The sequence below is a fragment of the Pongo abelii genome, chromosome 19 (assembly GCF_028885655.2).
Source record: "Pongo abelii isolate AG06213 chromosome 19, NHGRI_mPonAbe1-v2.0_pri, whole genome shotgun sequence".
Taxonomy (NCBI): Eukaryota; Metazoa; Chordata; class Mammalia; order Primates; family Hominidae; genus Pongo; species Pongo abelii.
Genome location: NC_072004.2, coordinates 84,237,438 through 84,264,706, shown reverse-complemented (window position 1 = coordinate 84,264,706; position 27,269 = coordinate 84,237,438). Strand labels below are relative to the sequence as shown.

The 27,269-nt window shown below is 35.0% G+C and overlaps 1 protein-coding gene across 3 annotated transcripts in view; it reads left to right on the top strand.

The window, feature by feature from the left end:
• The window catches only part of ABCA8 (ATP binding cassette subfamily A member 8), an 88,141-nt gene that overhangs the window by 44,198 nt on the left and 16,674 nt on the right, over window positions 1-27,269 (top strand). For all 3 annotated transcript variants that reach the window (XM_024234770.3, XM_054537317.2, XM_054537318.2), the window contains 11 exons: window positions 3,554-3,693; window positions 5,269-5,388; window positions 7,876-8,074; window positions 8,504-8,670; window positions 16,396-16,529; window positions 17,099-17,236; window positions 19,549-19,656; window positions 23,876-24,046; window positions 24,252-24,365; window positions 26,073-26,192; window positions 26,992-27,057. In XM_024234770.3, coding sequence (XP_024090538.2) covers window positions 3,554-3,693; window positions 5,269-5,388; window positions 7,876-8,074; window positions 8,504-8,670; window positions 16,396-16,529; window positions 17,099-17,236; window positions 19,549-19,656; window positions 23,876-24,046; window positions 24,252-24,365; window positions 26,073-26,192; window positions 26,992-27,057 — 1,477 coding nt within the window. The remainder of the gene's footprint in view (window positions 1-3,553; window positions 3,694-5,268; window positions 5,389-7,875; window positions 8,075-8,503; window positions 8,671-16,395; window positions 16,530-17,098; window positions 17,237-19,548; window positions 19,657-23,875; window positions 24,047-24,251; window positions 24,366-26,072; window positions 26,193-26,991; window positions 27,058-27,269) is intronic.

The window sequence follows — 27,269 nt, the reverse complement described above, 5'->3', positions numbered from 1 at the left end:
TATTCAAGGCCCAAAAGTTCTTTAGTCAGGAGGTGATGAATTCTGCCAGAAATGGGTCTTTTTCTTCAAGGCAGCAGGTGCCCTTCTGGCCTAGGGTATGTCTAAAAATGTCATCTTGGAGCAAGGGCCTGGAATGGGGTCCTCAGAACTCTGCCTGGTGTCCTATTCTGCTGTGGCTGAGCTTGTATGCAAGTTGGAAAACAAAATCCTATTTACTCCTCTCTCCTCTCCTCAACAGAAGGAGGGAGTCTCTCTTGGAACAGCGAGCTGCACTGCCTGGTGTTGGGGGAGGGGGTGAAACAGGCACTCCCTTGGCTGCTCCAGCTGGTGTCTCTCAAGGTCTTTTGCACCCCAAGTCCATTGGCTTTGAGTCCAGAACAGCATCAGGACTTGCCCAGGAATTTCAGTCCCTGTGGTCCTAAGTTTATTTAGATCCCCAGAGCACTTTAGTCCATGCTAGTGGGATGAATGATTCCCCTCTGGCTAAGTCTGGTCTAAATGCTCCCTCTGTGGGCACTGGCTGAATTCTGCCCTATGTTGCTTTTCACTGTGACAGGCAACACTAAGTTCCAGTGCAAAGTCCCACAATCACTGTCCTCTCCCTCCCTCAAGCATACAACATTCTCTCTCTGTTCCACACAGCAGCTGCCAGGGATGGGAAGTTGTGTCAGCAATTCAAGACTTTCTTTGCTATCCTCTCCAGTGCTTCTTTCCTTATATGATGTTAAAACCACTATCATCGCTCACCTGATTTTTTTTTGTTCTTATGAAAGTGCTTCCTTGTGTGGACAGTTGTTCAATTTGGTGTTCCTGGGGGATGGGAGGATTTCTGGAGGGTTCTATCTGGCCATCTTGCTCTACCTCCCCTCCTAAATCTTCTGTTGTTTAAAATAGAAGTGTTGTTACTTTACAGATGAAATTACAGACTCCCTAGATTAAGAAGTGCTGGAGCCAGAAATTGAACCTGAATATTTTTAACTTCTAAATCTAGTCAAATCCATATTTTAAACTACTTTTTTGTTACGTGATTGGTCATTTTTGTAAATTTATACCATCTATACTTAAGAAAGAAAACAAACCTATCATAACAACAAGACAAAGAAAATAGGATGACAGTTTCCTTAACTCATCTGCACTTGTTTAAGTCCTAGAAAGTTGTTTGAAAAATATCTCATGTAGATATTTTTCCAGTTCTGTGTAATGTCCCAACTTTTTTTATTTCTTATAGCACTTTGTTTGAATCTCTTCTTGGAAATTAATAAACTATCTGAAAGTCAGTGTTTTCACCTACGAAGTGAGAGTAGCAATTCCTACTTACAAGTAAAGGTTATAGAAAAATAAATAAGAGACTGCCTGGCACACTGCATGGAAACATAACATGTTTTCAAAATAAAAAGTGCTAGTCAGGATCCCTGCCCAATTTGCGGGTCCATTCATGGACTCCTATTTGTGCAATTGCCTTATTTTCTTCTAATCTAAGGGTCAACAAATTATAGCTCATGAGCCACATCCAGCCTACTTCCTCTTTCTGTAAATACAGTTTGGTTGGAGCCCAGTCATGCCCATTCTTTTACATACTGCTCTGGCTGCCTCCACATTACAACAGCAGAGTGGAAGAGTTTCAACAGAGTTCTAATAGCCTACAAAGCCTAGAAAATTTACTATCTAGTATACCTTTTACAGTAAAAGTTTTATAACCTCCACTTTCAAGCTTCAAGTTCCTCAAGGAATGACTTTCTGCATGATTCATTCATCCCCCCCTAGCACTCAGCACAAATTCCTACAAGTGGCCAAGGAATAATTCTTAAATTGTTTTCATTTCAGGAGTCAGCATCATGGAAAACAGCTATGACATTTTTTGCTTCATTCCTTCAGTGGATTTCACTACTTCTAAAAAAAATAGCATATATTCTTTTAAGTTCATACATAACTTATGTGTCAGTGGAATAATTTTTGGCTTATGCATTTGGTCAAATAAAATTGCTACCATTTCTAAGGGCTTGCTAAGTGCAAACATCACTATTATTCCATTGTTAGAATAACCCTAGAGGCTAGGAATCATTATTCCAGTTTTCTAATAAAGTAACTGTTTAGATAAGTTAAATAACACATTCTAGATGCCAAAACAATATTTCAAAGCCAAGTCACTACTGATATTTTGCCCACTGTATAATTTATAACCTCAATTAATAGAATATTGTGTTTGTCTGTTTCTCTATAATGGAGAAATAGCTGTGGTATTTTTCCATGGATAGACTGATTTTCTCAATGATACTTTGTTCTTATTCGAAGTTCTGGGCTTAGCATTACAAGAAAAGCAAACCACATTCATTCATTATTAGTTTCTATCTATAATCCAGTTTCCTTCATAACATTTACTACTATTGATCATTATTTTACTCATCTGGTTGTCTACATGTTTTCTTCCTGCTCCCACACTAGACAATCAACTCCATAAGAGCAGAATAATGCTGTTTTAGTCACTATTGTATCCTCCACACTGAGTATGATGTTTGTCACATACTAAGAACTTAGTTCTCAGTAAACTATCGCAAGAACAAAAAACCAAACACCGCATATTCTCACTCATAGGTGGGAATTGAACAATGAGAACACATGGACACAGGAAGGGGAACATCACACTTCGGGGACTGTTGTGGGGTGGGGGGAGGGGGGAGGGATAGCACTGGGAGATATACCTAATGCTAGATGACGAGTTAGTGGGTGCAGCGCACCAGCATGGCACATGTATACATATGTAACTTACCTGCACATTGCACACATGTACCATAAAATCTAAAGTATAATAATAATAATAATAATAATAAATTTAAAAAAAAGAAAAAAATTAACTGTAAAACAGCCTCAGGAAGTCCTTCGGGCAGGTCCTTCCAAAAGAAGGCATTGTAATCTTAGGAGATGACAGCTCCATGCATGTTTTTTACCTAAAGATGTTCCAGAAGGACAAGATGTGGAGGTGGAAGACAGTGATATGGATGATCCTGAACTTGTGTAGGCCTAGGCTAATGTATTAAAAAAAAAAAAAAAAAGAACTTAGTAAATTTGCATTGGATGACTAAGTTGAATAACTGAAACTGTTTGGCATCTATACTTATCACAAGTCTCTTGTTCTTTTGAAGCAATACAACAATTCTATTTAGTCAGCTTAAAACTGAACATTCGTCTGCAACGTTATCCATTTTGCATAGTCCTGACCTTTGCTGTATTGCAACCCTGGTATTTTCCAGTCTGTGACCACCCTGACTTCAGGAGCTTGAATCAATATCAAACTTCTCTGGGCACTACCCCTGAGTAACCTCACCAGTAACTCTCATTAGCTCATTCTTTTCTTTTGTCCATCACATTTATATGATTTGGTTGGGTTTTTGTCCTCTTATTTCTTGAGTTTTTGTCCTCTTATTTCGTGTTTGTCTGACCTATTTCTGGCATTAGATTTTAATTGATTTTCTTTGTCCTATAGAGACTAGTTAATTATTTTCTTGCTATTGGAGACTATGTCAAATAACATATGTCTTTTTTTTCTGAATGCCAGCTTGCAGTTAAATGAAATATGTGTTGAGGAAAACATAACATCACTTGTTAAACAGCACATCCCTGATGCAAAATTATCAGCCAAAAGCGAAGGAAAACTTGTTTATACATTACCCTTAGAAAGAACAAATAAATTTCCAGGTAATGTACATGAACACTGTGAAATAAAATATGTAAATAATAGTCATCATCATCATAATTATTATCATTACAACTAACATTTATCAAGGTCTTACAGTATGCTCAGGTACTGAAACATAATCAAAAGAATAGTACAATAATGGAATTATTTTCTGTATAGTGGGAAATAGAATTATATTCTAATAGTTGTATTGTAATGCCTGGGCATTTTAGAGGGCTCCTTTTAGTCCTTCTTCCCTAGTAGTGTGTAACATAATATTCCAGTATTCATAAATGTACACAAACCCAAATGGTTGAAAACCTCTGGCTTACGCACTACATTAAACAGCCCTGTGATGTGGCTGTCTGTCTCGGTGAGACTTTTGCAATAACTTTGGGTTTTTCAGGCTAACGCATAAAAGTTTACTAATTGTGTTTGTTGTTCAGGGAACTTGTTCCTTAACAATGGGGCACTATGAGGGCCCACATTAGTGGTTGAAACAATTAACTTTGCTGTATATGTGGTTAACAAAGACATATACATTCATTCAAATACACATTTTATGGTGACAACACAAGCATTCCTTAGAATCATCAGGTAAAGTGTTAAGCAAATTCTAATTAGTACTTTTTAACAGTAATTATAATTTAAAGAAAATTTGTAGACTTTTAGATAGAATGAAGAATGACGCATAATACTCATTATTAGCTTAAATCTTCCTTATTTTCTACCTTTCTGTATGTGGTATTGTAGTCAAGACAAAAAGCTTTTAACTTATCCTTTTGCCCAAGCAGGAGCTCCAGATCAAAGCCTCAGGACTTCTGTAATCACCCTAGTATTAGAATTAGGTTTTTATTTAAGCTTGATTTAACCACTATAATTCAAATCCATGCAGGCAGGGAAACTGTTCATTGCTTCATGAACAATGATGGATGCATAAGTATATTTTGGTGAATGAACTAAAGAATGAATTGATATAAAATTGCTAGAGCGAATAATCACTGTCACAATTCTGGGAAAATTCCCTGATTCAGTTCCATATTCTCTGCCTGTTAGGTCTTGTGAATTTTTTCTTTCACTGTGAGAAACAGAAAATTTTTAAATGGTTTATATTCTATGTCATCTCTTTAACAAATATTTTCTAAACTACAGAAGATTCTGCACCATCCAATTAATTCTCAAAAAATTATTTCCTTTCCTTTTGTTAGTTAGAGCATAAATGGCTCCCATTTATATCTGCTCTCTAGAAAAGACTTTTCAATTAATTAGGCTTAGAGTTGAAAAACCCAGAGTTTCACAATTAATTAAATTTTAAAAGGAAGTCAGAAAAAACTAGATTAAACTTTAATAGAAATGCAAATGAATATAAATTAATGTTTGATAAAGTAATATTTGGGTTGTAACACATGATTTAAAATAGAAAATAATATATAGAATTTGCAGAATAAGATGATCTATTATGAAATGTTAATTTTCAAATGTCTTTGACATATCACAAGTATAATTTCATAGATTTGTGCTTATTAGTTTGAAAAATTGTCTTCAGGTCACTTGTGATTCTTGTTTTAATTCACTGCTGTGTATGTATTCTTTAGAACTTTACAAGGATCTTGATAGCTATCCTGACCTAGGAATTGAGAATTATGGTGTTTCCATGACAACTTTGAATGAAGTATTCCTGAAGCTAGAAGGAAAATCTACAATTAATGAGTCGGGTAAATAAAATGCATGAAAATTATTATGTGAAAGCACATATTTCAAGAACACAGTGTTCCAAAGATGTGATTACAAAATGTAGGGTTCATGATTAAGGCTCTTCTTAGACAAGCTTGCGTAAAAATGAAACGCATCCCTGTCAACATTGCTTTGTAGTTAAAAATAATCCATTTTTCTACATCCAAGGCTCACTGCACTCACATTAGCCCTAGGCTTCTAAGGGCAATTTCAGATAAAACATTTATTCTAAATCATAAATTAATATAAAACGTGAACCCACAGATCTAAAACACTTAAGAACCCCAAACAATACTTTAAAATGAAACTATTAAATTCCTGTAGGCCAGCAATAAAGAATAAAGTCTTAATTAGACATACTGTACTGTTCCACAGATCTCAGATTCTCTGGTGTCAGATTTTTCTTTTTTTTCCTTTATGTTAGAAATTGGACAATATCTATCTACCTATTTTCAAGGTCACAAATAACTTATTCTCTTGTGTTCAGACTGTTCTGAAGCTGAACGTAATATACTCTCTATTTCTGATACTGCACTTTTTCATTCTAACGTTTTAATTTGTTCTTTTTTAGAGTTTCAATTCTTTACTATTTCTCATCTGCTCCCAATATTGTCCATATTTTCCAGTAGATCTTATAACATATTTATCATAGTTATTTTTAAACTTGTGTATTTTAATTCTAACATGTGGACCATGTGACTGATGACCGTTATCAGTAACTGAGTCTGATTTTTTTTCCTCTTCCCTATGGGTTATATTTCCCTGCTTGTATTTTATCATGGATGTTACTTTAACAAAACAGGAACACTGAGGTAAACAATAGCCAGAAAATGGCATGACTCTTCCTCTGTCAGACTACTGATGTAGATGGCAGAACTGATCTAATTTGTACTTGGCAAGTGCCTGGGCTTTTGCAAAGGTTTTATTAGATTCAGTCCACTCCCAGCTTCGAATGTTTTGAAGGTAGAATCAGGTCTTTCCCTTAGACATGACTTTGAATTATAGCACTGGACAAATTCTATATATTTCTCTATAGCCCTACTATCAAATATCTCGCTGATTTTCAGCCTGTCATCACTTTTTGTTTATTTATTTGTTAGTATAAATCTCTCCACTCTCTCATTCAGTGACTGGACCCTAGTGGACTAATGTATTACACAAAAGGAAAGACCCATGAACCTTGATGATGTCTTGCTCAAGACACTATGCAGCTTCTTGTGTTTCTCTCTCCATTTTTCTGAGTATCTGCCCCCAGCTACTGCTGTACTGTTCCTATGCACTTAGGAAAGGCTCCATGAAAAAAAGTTGGTAGACGCTGTAAACTCGTTTTGTGACTAAGGTACCACATGATTCTAGTCAGTTATATCAGCCCACATATAATCATAGAATTTGTTTAATCTGGGCTGCTTTCTTTTTGCCTACCTATGGTGGTTTTCTCCTTTTTTCTTTTTCTGCCGTGTCCCTAAAGATGAAAGCTTCCACAGGAATCTTCTCCCCCTAGAAATGTTTCCTTCCTTTATACATGTTAGTTTTTTTAGCTTTCTTTTTGCTCTCGCCCATCTGATGGATTAAAAATAACTAATATTTATTCCCTTGGTAAGACAGGTGACAGTCTCTTGCAACTAACGAGAAGCAGAATATCCCTGAATTATTATGATTATTATTATTATTATTATTATTGTTATTTTGAGGCAGAGTCTCCCTCTGTCACCCAGGCTGGAGTGCAGTGGCATGATCTCGGCTCACTGCAAGCTCTGCCTCCCGGGTTCACGCCATTCTCCTTTCTCAGCCTCCCGAGTAGCTGGGACTACAGGTGCCCGCCACCACGCCCAGCTAATTTTTTTAATAGACTTTTGACCACTATCTTAAGATCCTTATATCTTCATTCACAGTGTGTTTTGTGTCCTGTCATTGTACTTACACATTTACAGGTGTGTGCTTTTTGAGGTTTCATATTAGGCTTATTTTCGCATTATACAATGGACAGCATCCTGGGTATCCAGAGATTATAGAGAACACACAAAAGAATGCAGTCTCAGAAACTACTCAAAAGTGAATAGTTTTGAAATCGCTGCAGTAACAATTTATAACTAACTCCCAGTTTGTAGCTTGCCATTTACAGTTTACTCCCTGTTCAGAGCATGTCAATTTGTAGCTTAATTGAACATGTAAGATATGTTTCCTTTACTGACTTTCCAAGTCATTCCTAAGCACTGTGATGACCTCGCCTATTTATCTTGACCTCTGTAATGTATTGTCTGTATCCAAATTACCTAAGGTCTCCTTTCTATCCCTTTTGTTCAAGAAATAAATATTTCTTCTATTTCTGTATTTTAAGGCAGTAACCAGCAAAACCACATTATACCTATAGTAACACGGAAGAGTCTAATCATGATATCCTTAGCAGAGCCAATCCCGATAGTAAGCTCAATAAAGTACATATGAGTTGCTTATTTTATGTTTTGCAGACATTGCTATTTTGGGAGAAGTACAAGTGGAAAAAGCTGATGACACTGAAAGGCTTGTTGAGATGGAACAAGTCCTCTCTTCACTTAACAAGATGAGAAAGACAATAGGTGGTGTGGCTCTCTGGCGACAGCAAATCCGCGCAATTGCAAGGGTTCGCTTGTTAAAGTTAAAGCATGAAAGAAAAGCTCTTTTAGCACTGTAAGTATCAGAGTTGCCATAGGTTTGTTCTTTTTTTTTTTAAGTCAATGCGTTAAAAAGCAAATCTAAGGTATAAAGGCACGCAAAAAACCACAAAGATATGATGAATTAGGCAGCAGAAAGAGAAAGCATCACAGTGGAAGCACAGGAGAGAGGCAGAATCTTGACATCTTGGAGGACAAATATCGCATGAAATTTTATGGGATATCCAATGGCCAAAAAGCAACAGGAGAAATGAACAAAGGACAAATCTACGGTTTATCATCTTGAATTTGGAGGTAGCAAAAGGACAAAATACTCAAGAAATGTGACAGTTAATTGTGTGTTTAATTTTTATAATTTCTTTATCCCATTACATTACAAACTGCTCAGAGAGTATTAGATCAGGAAATGACATTGCATTCATGTTGGCAATTTTCTTTTGTGTAGGCTATTAATTCTAATGGCTGGATTTTGCCCTCTTATTGTGGAGTATACCATGGTGAAAATATATCAAAACAGTTACACCTGGGAACTTTCTCCTCATTTGTATTTCCTTGCTCCTGGACAACAACCACATGACCCTCTCACTCAATTACTGATCATCAATAAAACAGGTAAAATGGTGGATACTTGGTTTCCAAATAAATTTACTATTCAGAGCAGTGCTTAGAAAACACAATCATGAGAAAGAAAATAGCTTTTCACTTATTCAGCATGTGTTAAAAATCAATTTATGAAACTTAAAGATAATAAATACAGGCCCCCAAAGAAGCAGGAATTAGGTAAAGTATTTTCTAAAGGAGAAACATCTGGTGGCAACTTGCGAAATGAAAGAGTTTGTATCAAAATAGCATTTTTAAGAGGTTCATTAAGATATGCTTCACATGCCATACAATTTATCCTTTTAAAATGCACAATTCCATGGTTTTTAGTATATTCACAGAATTGTGAAGCCATCACTACAATCCATTTTAGAATTTTTTCATCACCCCATAAAGAAACCCCATACCGAATAGCAATTACTCCCATGTAGTCCGTCCCCCAACTCCTAAGCAATCACAAATTTACATTCTGTTTCTATTGATCTGTCTACTCTGAACATGTAATAGCACTGGACTCATACAATGTGTGATATTTGGTGACTGACTTCTTTCACTTAGCATGTTTTCAAAGTTGATCTATGTTGTAGCATTTATCTATGTATTAATACTTCATTTTTATTGAGTAATGTTTTATTGATGGTTATACCACAATTTATTTATCATTCATTAGCAGATGGATATATCTTTTCCCAGTAATTGGATATTATGAAAAATGCTGCTATGAATGTTCATGTACAAGTATTTGTTTGAACATATGTTTTCATTTCTCTGGGGTGTAATCCTAAAAGTAGAATTGTTGGATCATGTGGTAACTATGTTTACCCTTTGAAGGACCTGCCAAACTGTTTTTCAAAGTGACTGTACCACTTTATATTCACACCAGAAATTTTTGTGGTTTTTTTGTTTCATTTTGTTTTTGAGATGGAATCTCGCTCTGTCACCAGGCTGGTGACCAGTGGCACAATTTTGGCTCACTGCAACCTCAGCCTCCCAGATTCAAGGAATTCTCCTGCCTCAGCCTACCAAGTAGCTGGGACTACAGGAGCTTGCCACCACACCCAGCTAATTTTTTTGTATTTTTGGTAGAGACGGGGTTTCACCATGTTGGCCAGGATGGTCTCGATCTCTTGACCTCGTGATCCTCCTGCCTTGGCCTCCCAAAGTGTTGGGATTACAGGCGTGAGCCACTGCGCCCAGCCCCACATCAGCAATTTTTGAGGATTCCAGTTTCTACATTCGCTTGACAACACTTATTTTTTGTTTTTTCTATTACATGCATCATAGTGTATGTCAAGTGGTATCTTATGATTTTGATTTGTATTGTGCTATTGGCCAGTAATGTTGAGCATCTTTTCGTGTGATAACTCATCAATTGTACATCTTCTTGGTAGAAATGTCTGTTTTCTTTTGAAAAAATGGATTGTATTTTTAATTGAGTTCTAAGTGTTATATCTATATTCTAGATAAAATTCTTTTATCAGATACAGTAGGTCCTCATATTCAGATTCTGTATCTAAGAATTTGCCTATTCACTGAAATTTATTGGTAACCCCCAATTACATATCTGTTGCATTTCATGATATTTACAGATATGCTCAGAGAAGTGAACATTTTTAGTCACCTGATGTACACATTTTCAACTGAGATTGAACAAAATGACCCTGCTTTCTTGTTTTAGCTCTCATACTATAAACAAATGCCTTTTGCAATCTATTTCATGCCACATTTTTCACATTTTTGTGTTTTTTTTGTGGTGATTTTGCTGTTTAAAATGACACAAAGACTAGTGCTGAAGTGTCATCTAGTGTTTCTAAATGCAAGAAGGCTGTGACATGTCTTTTTCTGGTTTTTATTTTTTAGTGTTTTCATTATGGGCAGATGTTGGATTTGTCAAATGTTTTCTCTGTGTCTACTGAGATGATCATGTGGGTTTTATACCATATTATTTTCAGACATTAAACCAACCTTGCATTTATAGGATAAATTCTACTTGGTCATGGTGTATAATCCTTTCCATTTTCTCCCGGATTTGGTCCTCTAGGGTTTTCTTGATAATGTTTTCCATCTGTATTCATGAGGGATATTGGTCTGCAGTTTTATTTTATGCTAATGTCTTTAGATATCAGGGTAATACTTGCTGCATATAATAAGTTGGCAAATGTTCCCTGCACTTCCTTTTTTTTTTTTTTTTTTGAGACTTTGTGAAGGATTGACAATTTTTGTTTATTAGGTAGAAATGTACTAGTGTAGCTATCTGGGTGAGGGATTTTCTTTATGTGAAGTTTTGTAATTAGCAATTTGATCTCTTAATTGTTACAGGTCTCCTTACATTTTATATTTCTTCTTGTATCAGTTTAATAGTTTCTGTCTTTCTAGGAATTTTTCCATTATACTATATTATCTAATTTGTTGTTATACAAACATATTCCATTTTAATCCTTTTAATCTGTAAGACTGGTATTCATGCCCTCTTTTTGTTCCTGATCTTAGTAATTTTCATGTTATTTTATTTTTCTTGGTCATCCTAGCAAAGGGTTCATCAATTTTGTTGATGCTTTCAAAGTACCAACTACTAGCTTAATTGTCTCTATTGTTTTTCTGTTGTCTATGTCACTCATCTCCAAACCGATATTCTTGGTTTCATTTCTTTCTGTCTGCCTTGTGTTTAGCTTGTTCCTCTCTTTTCAGTATCTTAACACAGAAGTTTCACTTACTGGTTTGAGATTTTTCTTCTTTTATTTAACATAGGTGTTTACAGCTATAAAATTCCCTCTAAGCTATGCTTTCGCTGCATAGCGTAAGTTTCGGTATATCATGTTTTAACTTTCATTTATCTCAAAATATTTTCGAATTTCCCTTGTGATTTCTTTTCTGACTCATTGGTTATTTAGGAGTGGACTATTTAGTTTCCAAAAATTTGTGATTTTCTAAGTTTTTGTTGTTGAATTCTAAATTCATCCCCTGTGGTCAGAGATCATAGTTTATAACATTTCAACCTTTTTTGATATGTTGAGGCTTGTTTGATATCCTTGTCCTTAGCTCATCTTGGAGAATGTTCCTTGTGCACTTGAGAAGAATGTGCATTCTGCTGTTGTGGGTGAAAATTTGTATATTTCACTTTTCAGTGCTATTTTGTATTTTGAGTCTCTGTTAGGTGCATATATGTTTATAGATGTTATAACTTCCTGCTGTTTTGACCTTGTTTTGACCCTTGTGTCATTAGAAAATGTCTCATTATTTCTAGTAACATTTTTTGTTTTCATCTATTTTGTCTGATATTAGAAGAGCCACTCCAGTTTTCCCATGGTCTTATCTTGCATGACGTATTGTTCCACCTTCTGCTTTCAATCTATTTGTATCAATGAAATTTAATATGTGTCTCCTGTAAATTTAATTTGATATGTGTCTCCTATAACAGCGTATAGTTGGATAGTGTTTTTAAATACAATCTAACAATCTATGCCTTTTGAGTGTATTATTTTATTCACAAATCATATTTTTACTAATAATGTAGGATATATATCTGCCAGTTTATTGTTTGTTTCCTGAATGTCTCATGTCTTTTTTGTTCCTCTATTTCTTCTTTACTGTTTTCTTTGGCATTGAATATCTTCTAGTTTAATGATTTAATTATTTTAATGATTTTTTATTATATTTTTGAATTATGTTCTTGGTGGTTGTTTTTGAGCCTAGAATATACATCTTAACTTATTTTAATCTACTTAAAGTTAACATAGATTAAAGATTAATGTAACAAAGTCTACAAATATGTACTTACTCTCCTTTCTTCTCTCAGCTTCTTTAAAAGATATGAAATCATATTGAGTAATAATTGTACCAATGTATTGCTGGTTTAAAAACATATAGATGTGATATGTGTGATAATAACATCAAAATGGGGAAGAGTGAATACAGCTATATAAGAGGAAAGAGTCTGTAGCTCATTGAAATTTGTATTTACCATTTCTTGTTCTCTTCATTTGTTCCTGTGAATTCATGTTATCGTCTTATGTGATGTCCTTACTCCGACACAGCTAGGCCTCCACCTGCCTCCTTTGTGCCAATGTTTTCAAATATTTTACATGTCTATATTTTACAGCCTCAACAATAAAATTATATACATACTGCATTATACAATTGCTTTTAAAATGAGTTAATACAAGAGAGGGAAAAATATGCATTATACTACCGATTATAAGTACATAGTTGTGTTTGCTGATCCTCTTTGGCCTTTTCACTTGGATTCAAATTGCCATCTGGGGTTATTTGCTTTCAGTTTTAAGTATTTCTTATAAGGCAAGTCTGCTAGTAACAAATTCTTCATTTTTGTTTATCTTGGAAAAAAAGTTCTATTCTACCTTCAGTTTTTATTCTTTATTATTTTTATTTTTATAGATTTACAGGATAAAAGTACAGTTTTGCTACATGGATATATTGTGTAGCGGTGAAGTCTGGGCTTTTGGTGTAACCATCACTCAAATAGTGTACATCATACCTATTACCGCCTTCATCTTTGAAAGCTAGTTTTGCTAAGTATAAGATACTTGGCTGAATTTTTTTCAGTACTTTGAATATGTCATTTTACTGTGTTCTGGCTTTCTTTGTTTCTGATGAGAAATCAGCTGGGTTCTTATTGGTGTTTCCTTACACATCACTAAGGAAACATTCTCCTTGCCTTTGTCCTCACCATTTTTACTCTGATGTGTCTGGGTTTGGATCTCTTTGCATACATCCTACGTGGAGTTGGTTGAACTTCTTGGATGTATAAAGTTTTTAATTAAATTTGGTAAGTTTTCAGTCATTATTTCTTCAGTGGTTGTTTTTCTCTTCCTTTATCTCTCTCCTCTCCTTCTGGTACTTCCATTGCATATGAAATAATGTGATTAATAATGTCCCACATTTTTCTGAGGTTCTGTTTTTTTATTGTTGTTGTTCTTCAGGTTACATAATCCCATTTAATGTATCTTCAGGTCTGCTAATTCTTTCTGCTGATCATTCAAATCTACCTGTTGAGCTCCTTCAGTGAATTTTTCATTTCAGTTATTGTACTTTCAACTCCAGAATTTCCATTTGGTTCTTTATTACTTAAAATAACTTTTTATTGGTATAACCTATTTGATGAGACATTGTCATCATACCTTTCTTCACTTCTCTAAACATGCTTTCTTTTAGTTCTTTGAGCATACTTACAATACCTGCCTTGAAGTCTTTGTTTTTTAAGTTTGCTACCTCAGCCTTCCAAAGGCAGTTCTTGTTGCCTACTTTTTTTCCTGTGTAAGGGTGACACTTTCTTATTTTTTAGCATGTCTCATAATTGGTTGAAAACTGGATATTTAAAGTAATAGATTGTAACAACTTTGGATAATGATCGCCAACTTGTCTTGAAGCTTGTTATTATTGTTTATTCATTTCCCCTGCTTTATACAACTCTGATGCCATTCTTCAGAGGCATAACTTTGGCCATGTGCATTGTTCCCCTGAGATGACAATAGATTTAGCAGACCTTTCTTTGTCTCTTTCCCTGATCTCTCCATTAAACTGACTAACTCTACTGGTATCACATTCAGTTGTTAGGCACCACGAGTAGGAAGCTGATTGGCCTATTGTTTTAAAAAATGCCCATATGCATAAATTGCTCCACAGTTTGATCCAATTAAAGTAATTCCCTCTCATCTGAAACATTACAAGATCCCCAGCAGATGCCTGAAACCACAGATAGTACAAAACCTAATGGCCATCCATGAGAACATGTTTCTGTTCATGTTTTTTATCCACAAATGTATCGCCTTTTCCATCTTAACTAAGCACTTATCATGCACTATGGCTATAACTTTTACAGTTTGAGGTGCAACAGCAAGACTAGCATGAGTTTCTTTTTTCTTCTTCACAATTTACAGAAGAGATTTGCTTTCAGAGTAGATCTTAACAACCTCAGCATACAATTTTTTTTTCCTTTCCTTATTAAGTCAATAACTTTCACCTTTCCACTTAAAGGAAGCAATATATGGCTTCTCTTTGACATATCCAAATTGCCAGCATTACTCCTCTTGTGCTTTGGGGCCACTATTAAGTAAAATAAGGGTTAACTGAACGCAAGCACTGTGATGTCTTGACAGTCGATCTGATAACGGAGGTGGCTACTAAGTGACTAATGAGTAGGTAGCATATGCAGTGTGGACACAGAAGACAAGGATTCATATCCTGCACAGGACAGAGTGGACGATACGAGATTTCATCCATCTGTTCAGAATACCATGCAATTTAAAACTTATACAATGTTTATTTCTGGAATTTTTCACTTTGTATTTTAAAGTTGCAGTGGACTAAAAGTAACTAAAACTGCAGAAAGTGAAACCATGGATAAGGGAGCACTACTATAAATATGGTCTTGTTTGTAGGAAAAGTCTTTGAGGCCAGTTATTGAGGTTTGGTCTCCCCACAGAAGGGCTCTTCTTAACTCTCTGTTTTGCTGCTCTCTCTAGTAAACTTTTAGCTGGTGTATGGTTCAACCGAGGGAATTGCAATCTCCTGTCAATTGCTTACCAACAAAATCTTGATGGTTTTTAGTGCACTCTTAGGCCTGAACTTCCCCAAACTCTGTTTCAACTAAAGTCAGTTTATTTAGGGAGAGTTTCAGCACATACTGTTCTTATAGCTTGCCGCTGCTCCTGAAACAAGAATCTCACTATTACTTCAGAGCTGGAAGCATGGATCATGCCTGATTCTCTTGGTGTGGAGCCCCTGATTTGTAAGCAGGGTACTTGGCAGGGGTGGTGGCCTCTGGTCTTCTCAGCTTGCCTCTCCTGTCATGGAAACTCTGCCCTACACGTGAGATGGGACAAGGATGATTGTGTCCCGGTGTTTTTGGCCTCTTATTCCTAGGGTAGAGCTTCCATCTTAGGATCAGGGAATGGGTGGAGGAAGAGAACTCCAGATCTCTTAGCCACTCTTGCCTGGTGTTGATCTTCTGCAACACAGATGTGTGGAAATGAGAAAAGTTGATGGGAAGCCCCTCCCATGAAGATACTATAGCCCTGAACTGGGCTTGGGGAATAAGGATCCCTGTTCTTGCCTACAGCCTTTCAGAGTGAAGCTTCTATTACACAGATCTGGGAAGGAAGTGGGGAGCAGAGGGATCAGGCTGTGGCTCAAATGCCACAATTTCTCAGTGTTCTTACTGAGATTTAATACATTTTATTAAATAAATGTGTCATCATTTTCTGTATGCTCTTAGAACAATTTCAAAACATTTTAATTTGTTGGTTTTTTAGGAATTTTTATAAGTTATGACTGTTTTTCTGGGGAGAAGGTCTACAGAGCTCCTCACATTGCTAGTCTACATGTTGTCTTCCTGTATCAAGAAAATTTTGAAAATTAATTAATAATCTAGCAGTGGTAAAATGACTTTTAGCAAATTTGGTGGTTAATCAATAGAAGTTATCAGTATCATTAAAGCCTTATTGGTTATGGCCATTCATTGCAAGATTCTAAAAAGAAATCTATTTTGAAAGACATTTGGAACTAAAAAAATCTTTTACATTAATAATAATCATAAGCAAATAAAAATATCATGAAGGAATTCCATGAGAAATAATAGATGTTATGTATGTTATGTAGAAAATATCTTGACAGTCTGTATTACTGCATCACATAATGACATTAACTGTAATTTGACTACACAACTTGACATTAATTTTTTTAGTTTTATGATACCTAATATCTTTAACTACACCTTAGGGGCAAGCATTGATGACTTCATACATTCTGTGGAGCACCAGAACATAGCTTTAGAAGTGGATGCATTTGGAACTAGAAATGGCACAGATGACCCATCTTATAATGGAGCCATCACGGTCTGTGGTAATGTAAAGGTATGCAGGTCTCTAATAATCTTTCTGAAAAATGTGAAAAGCTAACATAATATCAGTATACTCAGGCTTCCAACTTAAGAAATAAAAATGAAAAGCAAATACTGTTTTCATTTATTACTTAGTGAATTGTATTCACTGGCATAAATAATTCATATATCCATCATTGTCTACTGGCACAAACTATTAGCGAAATACATACTGTAGAATACCTACTATCAAAACTATATGTAAGTTCAAAAATTTCATGTTTCCCCTCAAGGATTTTATAACACATGTATTCCAAAACTTGTGTTTTGTTCTTAAACAATAAACACTGAACATATGATTCTAGCCTCAAGCAAGACATCTGGTGTCCTAAATATCAGATACTTGATTTAGTTTTACTATATACATGTTTTGATTTACTTATAGAGTATTTGATTTTACTTACACAGTGTTTGGCTTTTGATTTTGATTATTTAACACCATATAAAAAACATAACCTCTTAAATTAAACCGTCAAATTTTGACTTTTTTAGAGAACAAAATGAAGATATTTGAGAACTTATATCCTACTTGTTATATTTTAGAATTACAGCTTTTCGTTAGCATGCAATGCCAAAAGATTGAATTGCTTCCCAGTTCTTATGGACGTTGTTAGTAATGGGCTACTTGGAATGGTTAAACCATCAGTACATATCCGAACTGAAAGAAGTACATTTTTGGAGGTAAATATATATAATCTTACAATTCCTGACTCTCCTCTATGAGGAATCTCCCAGATCACCCTTTTAAGTGCTGGAATCTTGTTTTTATTGAGTAAACCACTGCATAATAAATTAACATTTGGACTCATTCTAGTTCTGTGACTTTGGAAAATCAATACCTTTTCAGAGCTTCAATTTGTTTAAAGTAAAATAAAACGAACAAAACATTTTTCAAAGAGAATATGAAGCAATAAAAATGAAATCTTACAGCACTGTGACCAGCACAAGAATAGTGAGCAAATGAAACAGAGGAGAAAGGAAGGAAAGAATGAAGGAAGGAAGGAAGGAAGGAATGAAGGAAGGAAAGAACAAATGAAGGGAAGGGCTTTATTATTACTTTTAGAAATTTTACAAAAGAAATTCAAGACAAAGTTCAGGCTAGAATTTCAGACTGTCTACATTAGAATTACTGCAGATTCTTGTCAAAAATATTAATCCCCCTGGCCTACTCCAGACCAATCAAACCACTTTTCCTCATGGGGGTGGTGAAAGGAGGGAGTCTATTCTTAAACAAAGGTCCAAGTGATCGGAATGTATACAGCCCTTTAAGTTTAGAACCAGAATAACTATTGTAATGATTCCTTTTTAATTATTGAATACATACATTTCTCCCTTTCAGAGAGTTCTTTGAGCACATAGATCATGTATTTTTAACACTTTATAAATACTTTGTACGTAGGAAAAAACCTGTAACATGATAAACATGAAACAACTTAATGTTAAATACATAAGTGAGTGTTAGGGTCATCAAATTATCTACATCTCATTTTAGGGTTTTATAATAATATATATGGCCAATAATCATATACTCATGTATACATAAAATATATCACGTATCTGTCATTCTTTTAAATTTATTTTTAGAGTCAGGGTCTCGCTCTGCCACCCGGCCGGAGTGCAGTGGCGGGATCATAGCTCACTGTAACCTCGAACTCCAGGGCTCAAGAGATCTTCCGATGTTGGCCTCCCAAAGTGCTGGGATTACAGGTGTGAGTCACTGCACCCAGCTGCCATTATTATTTTCATATGGTCCAGCAAGATCTGCAGTTTCCTTCTCACACCATATCTCACTGTGTACTCAGGAAGTAAAACTTCCTTTCATTAAGGATGTGCGAGAAACTGAATCATTAAAGTAAATGATTTTAGGGACCCAGCAAGTATTAATTAATTTTGGAATATATGCTATGGTTCACTTCATTAACATTTTGTGACTGTGAAGACCTTTTAATTTTCTGGTTTCTGAGAGCAGTATACAATAATTGGGAAAATTGCCTCAGACTTCTATCTATCAAGATATCCTGTTTCAACTAGAATTAGATACCAACCAGCTCAGCTGACTTTGTATTTATGTGCCCAGTGCAGTCACTTTAACCAATATCCCCAGAAACTCATTTTGTTCTCTATTCTACTTTACCTGCTCATTGCCCCCAAAGTCAGAGTTTCCCAGATTTTCACAACTTGCTTCTATCCTGCCCAAAGTCAATAGATTGGCCACTAAGTATTGACCCTACCCAATACTCAGGACATTCTGGAAGCATCCAGACAATAAGCTATAACCTTACCATCTATGGTTAGCAAGTGTCTTTCTGGTGACCAAGCTGAAGACCACCAGGCTCTGGTTAGAACTTTCTTCAGTAACGTGTTTAATCAAAGAAGCAACTATGTGAATCATGAAAATAACATGGGACTGGCTTTCAAGAGAGTTTGTGATCTTTTATCCTTAAAGATTTTTACAAACAGGAGTAACAACTGATGGAACTAGGGCAAAGATTTTCTTGGTGATTTTGCTCTCCCTTCTAGTACTTCATCTCTACTTTTGCATCCTCAACCAATATTTATCTGGTCTCATGATGTACCTAAAAAACTAACTTATTATCACTGTACCCATAAAATGTCGGATATTTTTTGAGTCAAGCTGTCACATTTGAGATAAAGATCAGCTAAGAAATTGAATGTGTCAACTGTGAATTATAATTTATTATTTAGCACCAAAATAAATTTTAGAATCATAAGGCAAGAAAAGAGAAAAATCTTGTTCTTCTTATTTTCCAAATGTTATCAGTGCATTCGTCTTTTCAATCACTTATCTGTAAATTTGAGTATAAAGCCAAAAGTAAAGTGTCAAAACTGGAAGGATAATGAAGGAGTCTGGGAATCTCAAAAGGGACCTAAGGCAGAATTATGTAAACTTAGTCTAAAATTTAAAAAATGTATTCTGGAAAATTAACTTTAAATTTCATCATTCAGTTCATTGTATTCTTTGGGTTTTTCAGAATGGACAGGACAATCCAATCGGATTCCTGGCATATGTCATGTTCTGGCTGGTTTTAACATCGAGTTGCCCACCTTACATTGCCATGAGCAGCATCGATGATTATAAGGTAATAATGAGTAACTGCAACTTCCATTATTTTGCATAATTGAAAGCAGAAGATAATTTTACAGGATTTTTCATAAGAATATTTCTACATGCTTAATTGAACAGCCAATTCAGACATAAATTCTAAGTTATAAAAATAAAAGAAAGTTTTATAAGTTGAAATATATAGATAAATAGGTAATAGAGAATTATTCTGAACTTTATCTGGATATTCCAACAAGCTAGAATAGACAAACCAACTCTGAAAAAAAAAAGCAAAGCTGGAAAATATGCTTCTGACTTCAAGGCTCACTACAAACTTGTAGTAATTAAGAATGTGTTGTATTAATTAAGAATAATTATGTAGATATTTTAAAAGAAACAGACATTTCAGAAATAAACCCACACATATATCAACTGATTTTCAATAAAATTACCAAATAACTTAAATGGGGGTAAGATAAGACTTTTCAACAAATTGTGGTGGAACAAGTTGGTATCATTCTGAAAAGAAAAATGTTCTTAACATCTGTCACATGCACAAAATTAATTTGTAATGAATCACAGATCTTGTGATAGGCAATATTTTTCAGATGGGGAAGAAGAAGCATATGCTATTTTAAAAAAGATAACTTGAACTTCATCAAAGTTAAAAGCTTCTGCTCTTTGTAAAACACCAATAAAAAATAAAAGGCGGCCGAGCTTGGTGGCTCACACCTGTAATCTCAGCACTTTGGGAAACCGAGGTGGGCGGATCACCTGAGATCAGGAGTTTGACACCAGCCTGGCCAACATGGCAAAAACCCGTCTCTACTAAAAATACAAAAATTAGATGGGTGTGGTGGTGCATGCCTGTGATCTCAGCTACTCAGGAGGCTGAGGCAGGAGAATCGCTTGAACCTGGACTGCTGAGGTTGCAGTGAGCTGAGATTGCGCCACTGCACTCCAGCCTGGGCAAGAGACCGAGACTCCATCTCAAAAAATAAATTAATTAACTAATTTAAAAATAAAATAAAAGGCAAGCCACAGGCTGGGAGAAAAATATTAACTACACTTATATATGTGACAAAGATTTGTATCAAGAATATGTAAAGAACTCTCATTCCTCTGTAATAGAGGATAACCTAATTTTTAAAATGGACAAAGTATTTGTATATATACTTTACCAAAGAAGATGTACAGATGGAAAATACTCCCATGAAAAGATGGTTAATGTCATGAGCAATCAGGAAAATAGCCTCAGTGAGAGCTCTACATACTCAATAAAACTAATAATGTTAGAATGACCAACACTATCAAGAGTTTATGAGGATGTGGAGAAACCGGAACTCTCATGCATTGTGGGTGGGATTGTAAATTGTACAATCACTTTGCAAAATAATTTGGCTGTTTCTTATAAAGTTAAAAATATGCTTATTGTTATAACCTAGCAATTCTTCTTCTAAGTATTTACTCAAAAGAAGAAAAAACATCTTTCCACATAAACACTTGAGCATTAATGTTCTGAATAGCATTAATCATAACAGCCAACAACTTGAAACAACCCAAGTGTCCCCCCAAGTATCAGTGAATTGATAAACAAATTCTGATATAGCCATACAATGGAATACTATTCAGCAGTATAACAGAAGGAACAACTAATAAATGCACCAACACAGGTGAGTCTCAGAACCATTACACTGAGGGAATGATAACCACAAATAATTAGGTACTTTTAATTAGGATGATTTAATTTATGTAAAATTCTTAGAAAGGTAAAATTAATCTATAGTGACAGAAGGCAGGCTCGGGGTGTGGGGGGTCACTTGTAACCAGTGGTAAAGGCTATTGACTGCAAAGGATCATGGGAAACTTCAGGGGTTGTTCTACACCTTGCTTGTGATTGTGGTACAGAAACATATGCATTCATCAGACCTCATTCAACTATATACTTAATATGGGTACTTTTTCTTGTTTGAGAATTATACCCCCCAAAATTAAAAAGATATTGAAGGGGAACATCACACTCTGGGGACTGTTGTGGGGTGGGGGGAGGGGGGAGGGATAGCATTGGGAGATATACCTAATGCTAGATGACGAGTTAGTGGGTGCAGCGCACCAGCATGGCACATGTATACATATGTAACTAACCTGCACATTGCACACATGTACCCTAAAACCTAAAGTATAATAATAATAAATAAATAAATAAATAAATAAATAAAATAAAAATTAAAAAAATAAATAATTAAAAAAAGAATTATGATGTTCTTATTTTTAAATAAAATTTAAACATAAAAAAAGAAATAAAAGGAAATGATATTTTTAGAAATGCAAGATCTTGAAAAGATAAAGAGAAAAATTCAATATTGAACTGACAACTTACAAATGTTTATTTACAGACACTCATTAATCCAAACAAATCTGTAATGTGTTTACAAATTACCTTAGCGTCTTGTTTAAAAGATGATTCCAATTCAGTAGTTCTGCAGTGGAGCCAGATTTTGAGTGGCAATCTTAGGCAGTGAATTTATATGATTAATAACCCAGGCCAACTCCCATTTTTGTGACTTTATGGGAAAAGTCTATGAAACCTTGTGTAAGCATCTCTACTGTGTCATCTTCATCTGTTTCATTTTTTCTCTCTCTCTATTGCCCACAAAAAGAGTGTATGATTTATGTAATGTTCCCTTTTCATGTGGAACATGCAGGAATCTCAAGAAATTCTATTTACTAGTTTGATGTAACTCTAAGTCTTTCTGGTGTTAACATAATCCAAACTTTAAAACTTCCTCTGCGGGAAACATGAACACTTACTTTGGCTTTTGTGATGCCACAATTTCACCATGTTTATCCTAAGACTGTCCATTGTTTGTCTCCTTTGGAGATTCTCATTCCTCTATGGAATATTTAAATTTCGGAAGTCCTGAGATATTGGCCGTTGGCTGTCTTCTCATGTTAGATACCATTCTGTCTTAGTCAAACCCATCTAGCTCTATGGCTTTGAATCCCCTCTACCAGCTAGTCACTCCCAGATCTGACTCTACCCCAGATCTCTAATTGTATCTAATTTGACCTCCAATGTTGATACAAACTCCCTTCTCAGCATTTCCACAGTAAGCAGCACAGATGTCTCAAGTTTCATGCTTCCAAAACTGAACTGAACGTAGAGCTACTTGAATGTATTCCCCCCTCGCTACTTTCTCCATATATAGCAGCACCACATGCTCAGTCATTTCCTAAAGATCCAAAAATCATCCTCAATTCTTCTCTTGCCTCTAATATGTTTAGTCAATCATCAATTCCTTACCAATTCAACTACCTGCATAGACCTGTGTCTGATGTTGTGAGGCTCTGATATGAATCTTTAGGTCAAATTATGTCTCAGGCAGGAGCATCATTTAGCTCATCAAAGCCCATCAACAAATGAATTTAAGTATTTTTAAAAAGAAAAAAATTCACAACTGTTAGAATAGTTTAATATACAAACCTATTGATTATACTGAAAACCACATCACTTCATAAGTAGTTTTAAAACATGTAATTTGGTATGTTTATTTAGGGAATGACAAATAATGTAAAATACATTTACATTTATAAATGTATTTATATTTATGTAGATACACATAAATATTTGAATCAGTGATAAATATTTGAATTTGGACTATGGCAGAACAACCCAATTTCTTTTATTCCAATTAAAGGATAAAGCAATTATATATGTGTGTGTGTATATATATATGGAGTGTGTATATATGTGTGTATATATGTGTATATATAAAATAAACACACATGTATACACACTCCATATATATATCCATATACGTGTGTGTATATATATCCATATATATATATATATATATATATATATATATATATATATATGGAGGAGAGAAAAGAGAGAGAGAGGAATCACTGTGATGAGAAGGTAGTTGTTTAAGGGAATAAACTGTCCATCCCATTCACCCCTACCCCCCTGTAAGTCATGAAATCACTGTTTTGTTTGCTGCAGTGTTCATGCTTTGATCATTCTAAGGTCTTCTTTTACATATTTCTTCCAGGTGTGTGATGAACATCAATGTAGTTCATTAAAGCAGCAGACTGGTTATTTATGTTTGTAACTATCCACATCCCTTAGTCCAGATTACATTTGTAGACATAATCTAGAATTGTTACAAATAAAGATTTTGCTTGAATAGTTCCTTGCATAATCCACATTTTCTTAAGCCACAAACTTTGTATCTTTGTTGTCTCCTAATTAGAACAGAGCTCGATCCCAGCTACGGATTTCCGGACTCTCGCCATCTGCTTACTGGTTTGGGCAGGCGCTGGTGGATGTTTCCCTGTACTTCTTGGTCTTCGTTTTTATATATTTAATGAGCTACATTTCGAACTTCGAAGACATGCTACTTACAATAATTCATATTATTCAAGTAAGTGACAATATTCAAGTAAGTGACAATATTCACAATATCATTGTGTGATTTAATTTGAAATTTTGAAACATTTCTATCAATATTTATATGGTCATAAATTAAAGAACTATAAAATCCTGGGCTATGACAATCTTTTGAATCCTAAATGTTTTCCTTGATTGCATTTATATTTAACTAAGCTTCACATTCCTGTTGATTTTAGATCCCATGTGCTGTTGGTTATTCCTTTTCCCTCATCTTCATGACATACGTGATTTCCTTCATCTTTCGCAAGGGGAGAAAAAATAGTGGCATTTGGTCATTTTGTTTCTATGTTGTAAGTATATTTCTTGTGGATGTATACTGTATATATTTAATATACAATTCTGAGCTAATCCTTTAAATTTTGCCTTCTGTAGGATGATAATATTATGGTCTATAATAAACACAAGATTACAAATTCAGTTACTGACATGGTTAAAACTAGAAATTACTTCACCAAACTCCTTAATAAGAATTAATTCCATAAAGCCTCTCTTCTTTTGTCTAAATTAGGAGGAAACATGTGTATAATTTAAGAGTGTCTATTCTAATTTCCTATGATTTCAGGATGCCAAAAAGTAAATTATTAATTCAATAAATAATTGTTGACTTCTGCAGTGTGTCCAAGTTAAGACTGATAATGGGAGGAAACAGATTAAATGGACAGTTTCAATCCTGAAAGAGCTCTCAAAAGACAAACAGATGAGTAAGCAGCCACTTATTTAAACAGTCACGAGTTATTTTCCATCTTAAGAGTCTATTATACAACTGAATAATAAAGAGATCCATGAAAAACAGATAAGGGAGAGATTGATTTGTGAAAATGAAAGCAGAGATTTCTTTTAAAAGATGAAATCTGAAAAAGAGTAAGATTTCAGCTGAGAGAAGTATGAGGTGCAAATAGAGATAACGAACAGCGACCTAGCAGAGGAAAAGTCCGAGCTGATCCTAGGAACTGGTAATAATCTCTCCTAGATATAGACAAAAAACAAGGTGCACAATGGCCATGGTCCTAGTTATGGCAAAAAATAAAATCATGGCTGCCCTTAAATGATGTTCTCAAGAATTTAAAAGCTTATAGTGCAGAACAGAAATAGGATTGGAGATAAACTTGCAGGAAGAATACTTTGATAGCCATAAAAATGTTGGTTTGGAAGACAGAGAAATTAGAAGTACAAAAACTTTAAAGCAGTCATTGCAGTGTATTAGAAGGTAAAATATGAGGGCTTCCAGTGTACCTGTCACTTTCTGTTATCCCTGAATTTTGTATTTTAGTACTTCTGCTTAAGCCATTCCATGTTGTTAAATGCTTCTATTTCCCCATTGGTATAGTTACCAAAAGTCTTACCTTTCATTTTTGTTGTTTTATTTCTGTTAGATATCAATTTCAATTTTTTCTTTGATTTTTGCTCATCTACTTTTATTTTTTAAAGTTTATTTACTTTAATTAAAATATTATATCTATGGGTGCTGGGTGTGTCTTATACCTGTAACCTAGCACTTTGGAAGGCCTAGGTCAGTGGATTACTTGAGTCCAAGAGTTCAAGACCAGCCTGAGCAACATGGTGAAACCCCATCTCTACTAAAAATACAAAAATATTAGCTGGGTATGTTGGCATGCACCTGTAGCCCCAGATATCCGAGAGTCTGAGGGAGGAAGATCACTTGAGCCCAGGAGTTTGAGGCTGCAGTGAGCCATGATCACGCTACTGCACTTCTACCTGGGCAACAGAGCAAGACTCCATCTCAAAAAAGAAAAAAAAAAAAAACAGAGAAAAAAATTATACTATCCCATCCTAGATTTATCAAGTGATACCTCATTTGTGAAACTCTAGGCCAAAGGAATTTGGCTGAGTCACTAAAATAAATTGTTAGTGGAGATGATTTCAGTTTGGTTTGCGAGACTGGAGTTGAAATTAGTAATATCTTCAAGATGAGCCATCTCGATTTGGAACTTACACTGAAATTCAGAGTGATTAACCTTCATATTTGCTTTTTTTAGATCACTGTATTCTCTGTAGCTGGATTTGCGTTCAATATCTTTGAAAGTGATATTCCATTTATCTTCACTTTTTTAATACCACCTGCCACAATGATTGGCTGTTTGTTCTTATCTTCTCATGTAAGTAATGACACAGTTTGTCTCAGTCCCCTGAAACTCATGACCAATTGTGAAGCTTTGCCCAATGTTGAAGGTCTACTATAACATGTTTAAAGTGCATGGGGTTCAAAGATTTCTACCTCATGGAATCCAGTTGATTTTCTTCCAGATAAACCAATATGTTCCAGCTGACTGGTAATGGAAAATTTGGTCCTGGTTAATATATGGGAAGGAAGGGTAAGGGGTGATGGGAAACAGAGTAGTCCTTATACTCATGTGGGGCCTTATTTCCTCCTTGATATGCTCGGCTTTAGAAGGAAGCAAACGAAATTTCCCTAATCTTTGGGATTTCAGAGTTCTAAAGAAGCACCCAATATAAACAAAGTCCTTTTTTCTGGCTGACTGATACCTATAGTTCTGCAAAAGGAAGGAAGCTACAGTACATGAGTGAAGAGGTATCTATGGGAAGGGGAAAGGAAGAGAAGGGGCCCCACAAAGAGAAACAATGGGCAGAGGAAGGTGTGTGAAGTTCTGTGTGAGAAGAATAAACGCTGTCTCTCACTGTTTGGGGAGGTTAGCACGGATCTCCAGGATTCTCTCGCCAGGTGATTAGTAATTGATAAATCCTGTTGCTTCAAACAAAAGCTCATAGACCTTGGGAGGAAGGAAGACAGCCTCTTGCTATACACTTTAGAAAGGACACTTAGGTGATATTCATGGTCAAATGTTAGCAGGGCTGTTTAGGGCCAATTCACACATATGTGGACAAAACTCAGGAAACAACAAACTCCCTGTTTAGCAATTGTCTTTTCTTTTGCAGCTTCTCTTTTCTTCTCTCTTTTCTGAAGAACGAATGGATGTACAGCCATTTCTGGTATTCCTAATTGTAAGAACACACTCTTCTTTAAAAATTATCACTTTTTACTAAATTTAATAATTTTTGTTTCTGTACACACTGTGAAAATTTTTTTTATTAAGGTAGAGATATAGGTATCTATAGCCCAAGGAGATACAATGCTTGTAAAATCTGGAAGAATTATTTTTACAAAGATCAAATGACTAGGTAATGTGCCTCCCAAATTTTAAGGATTCTGTACA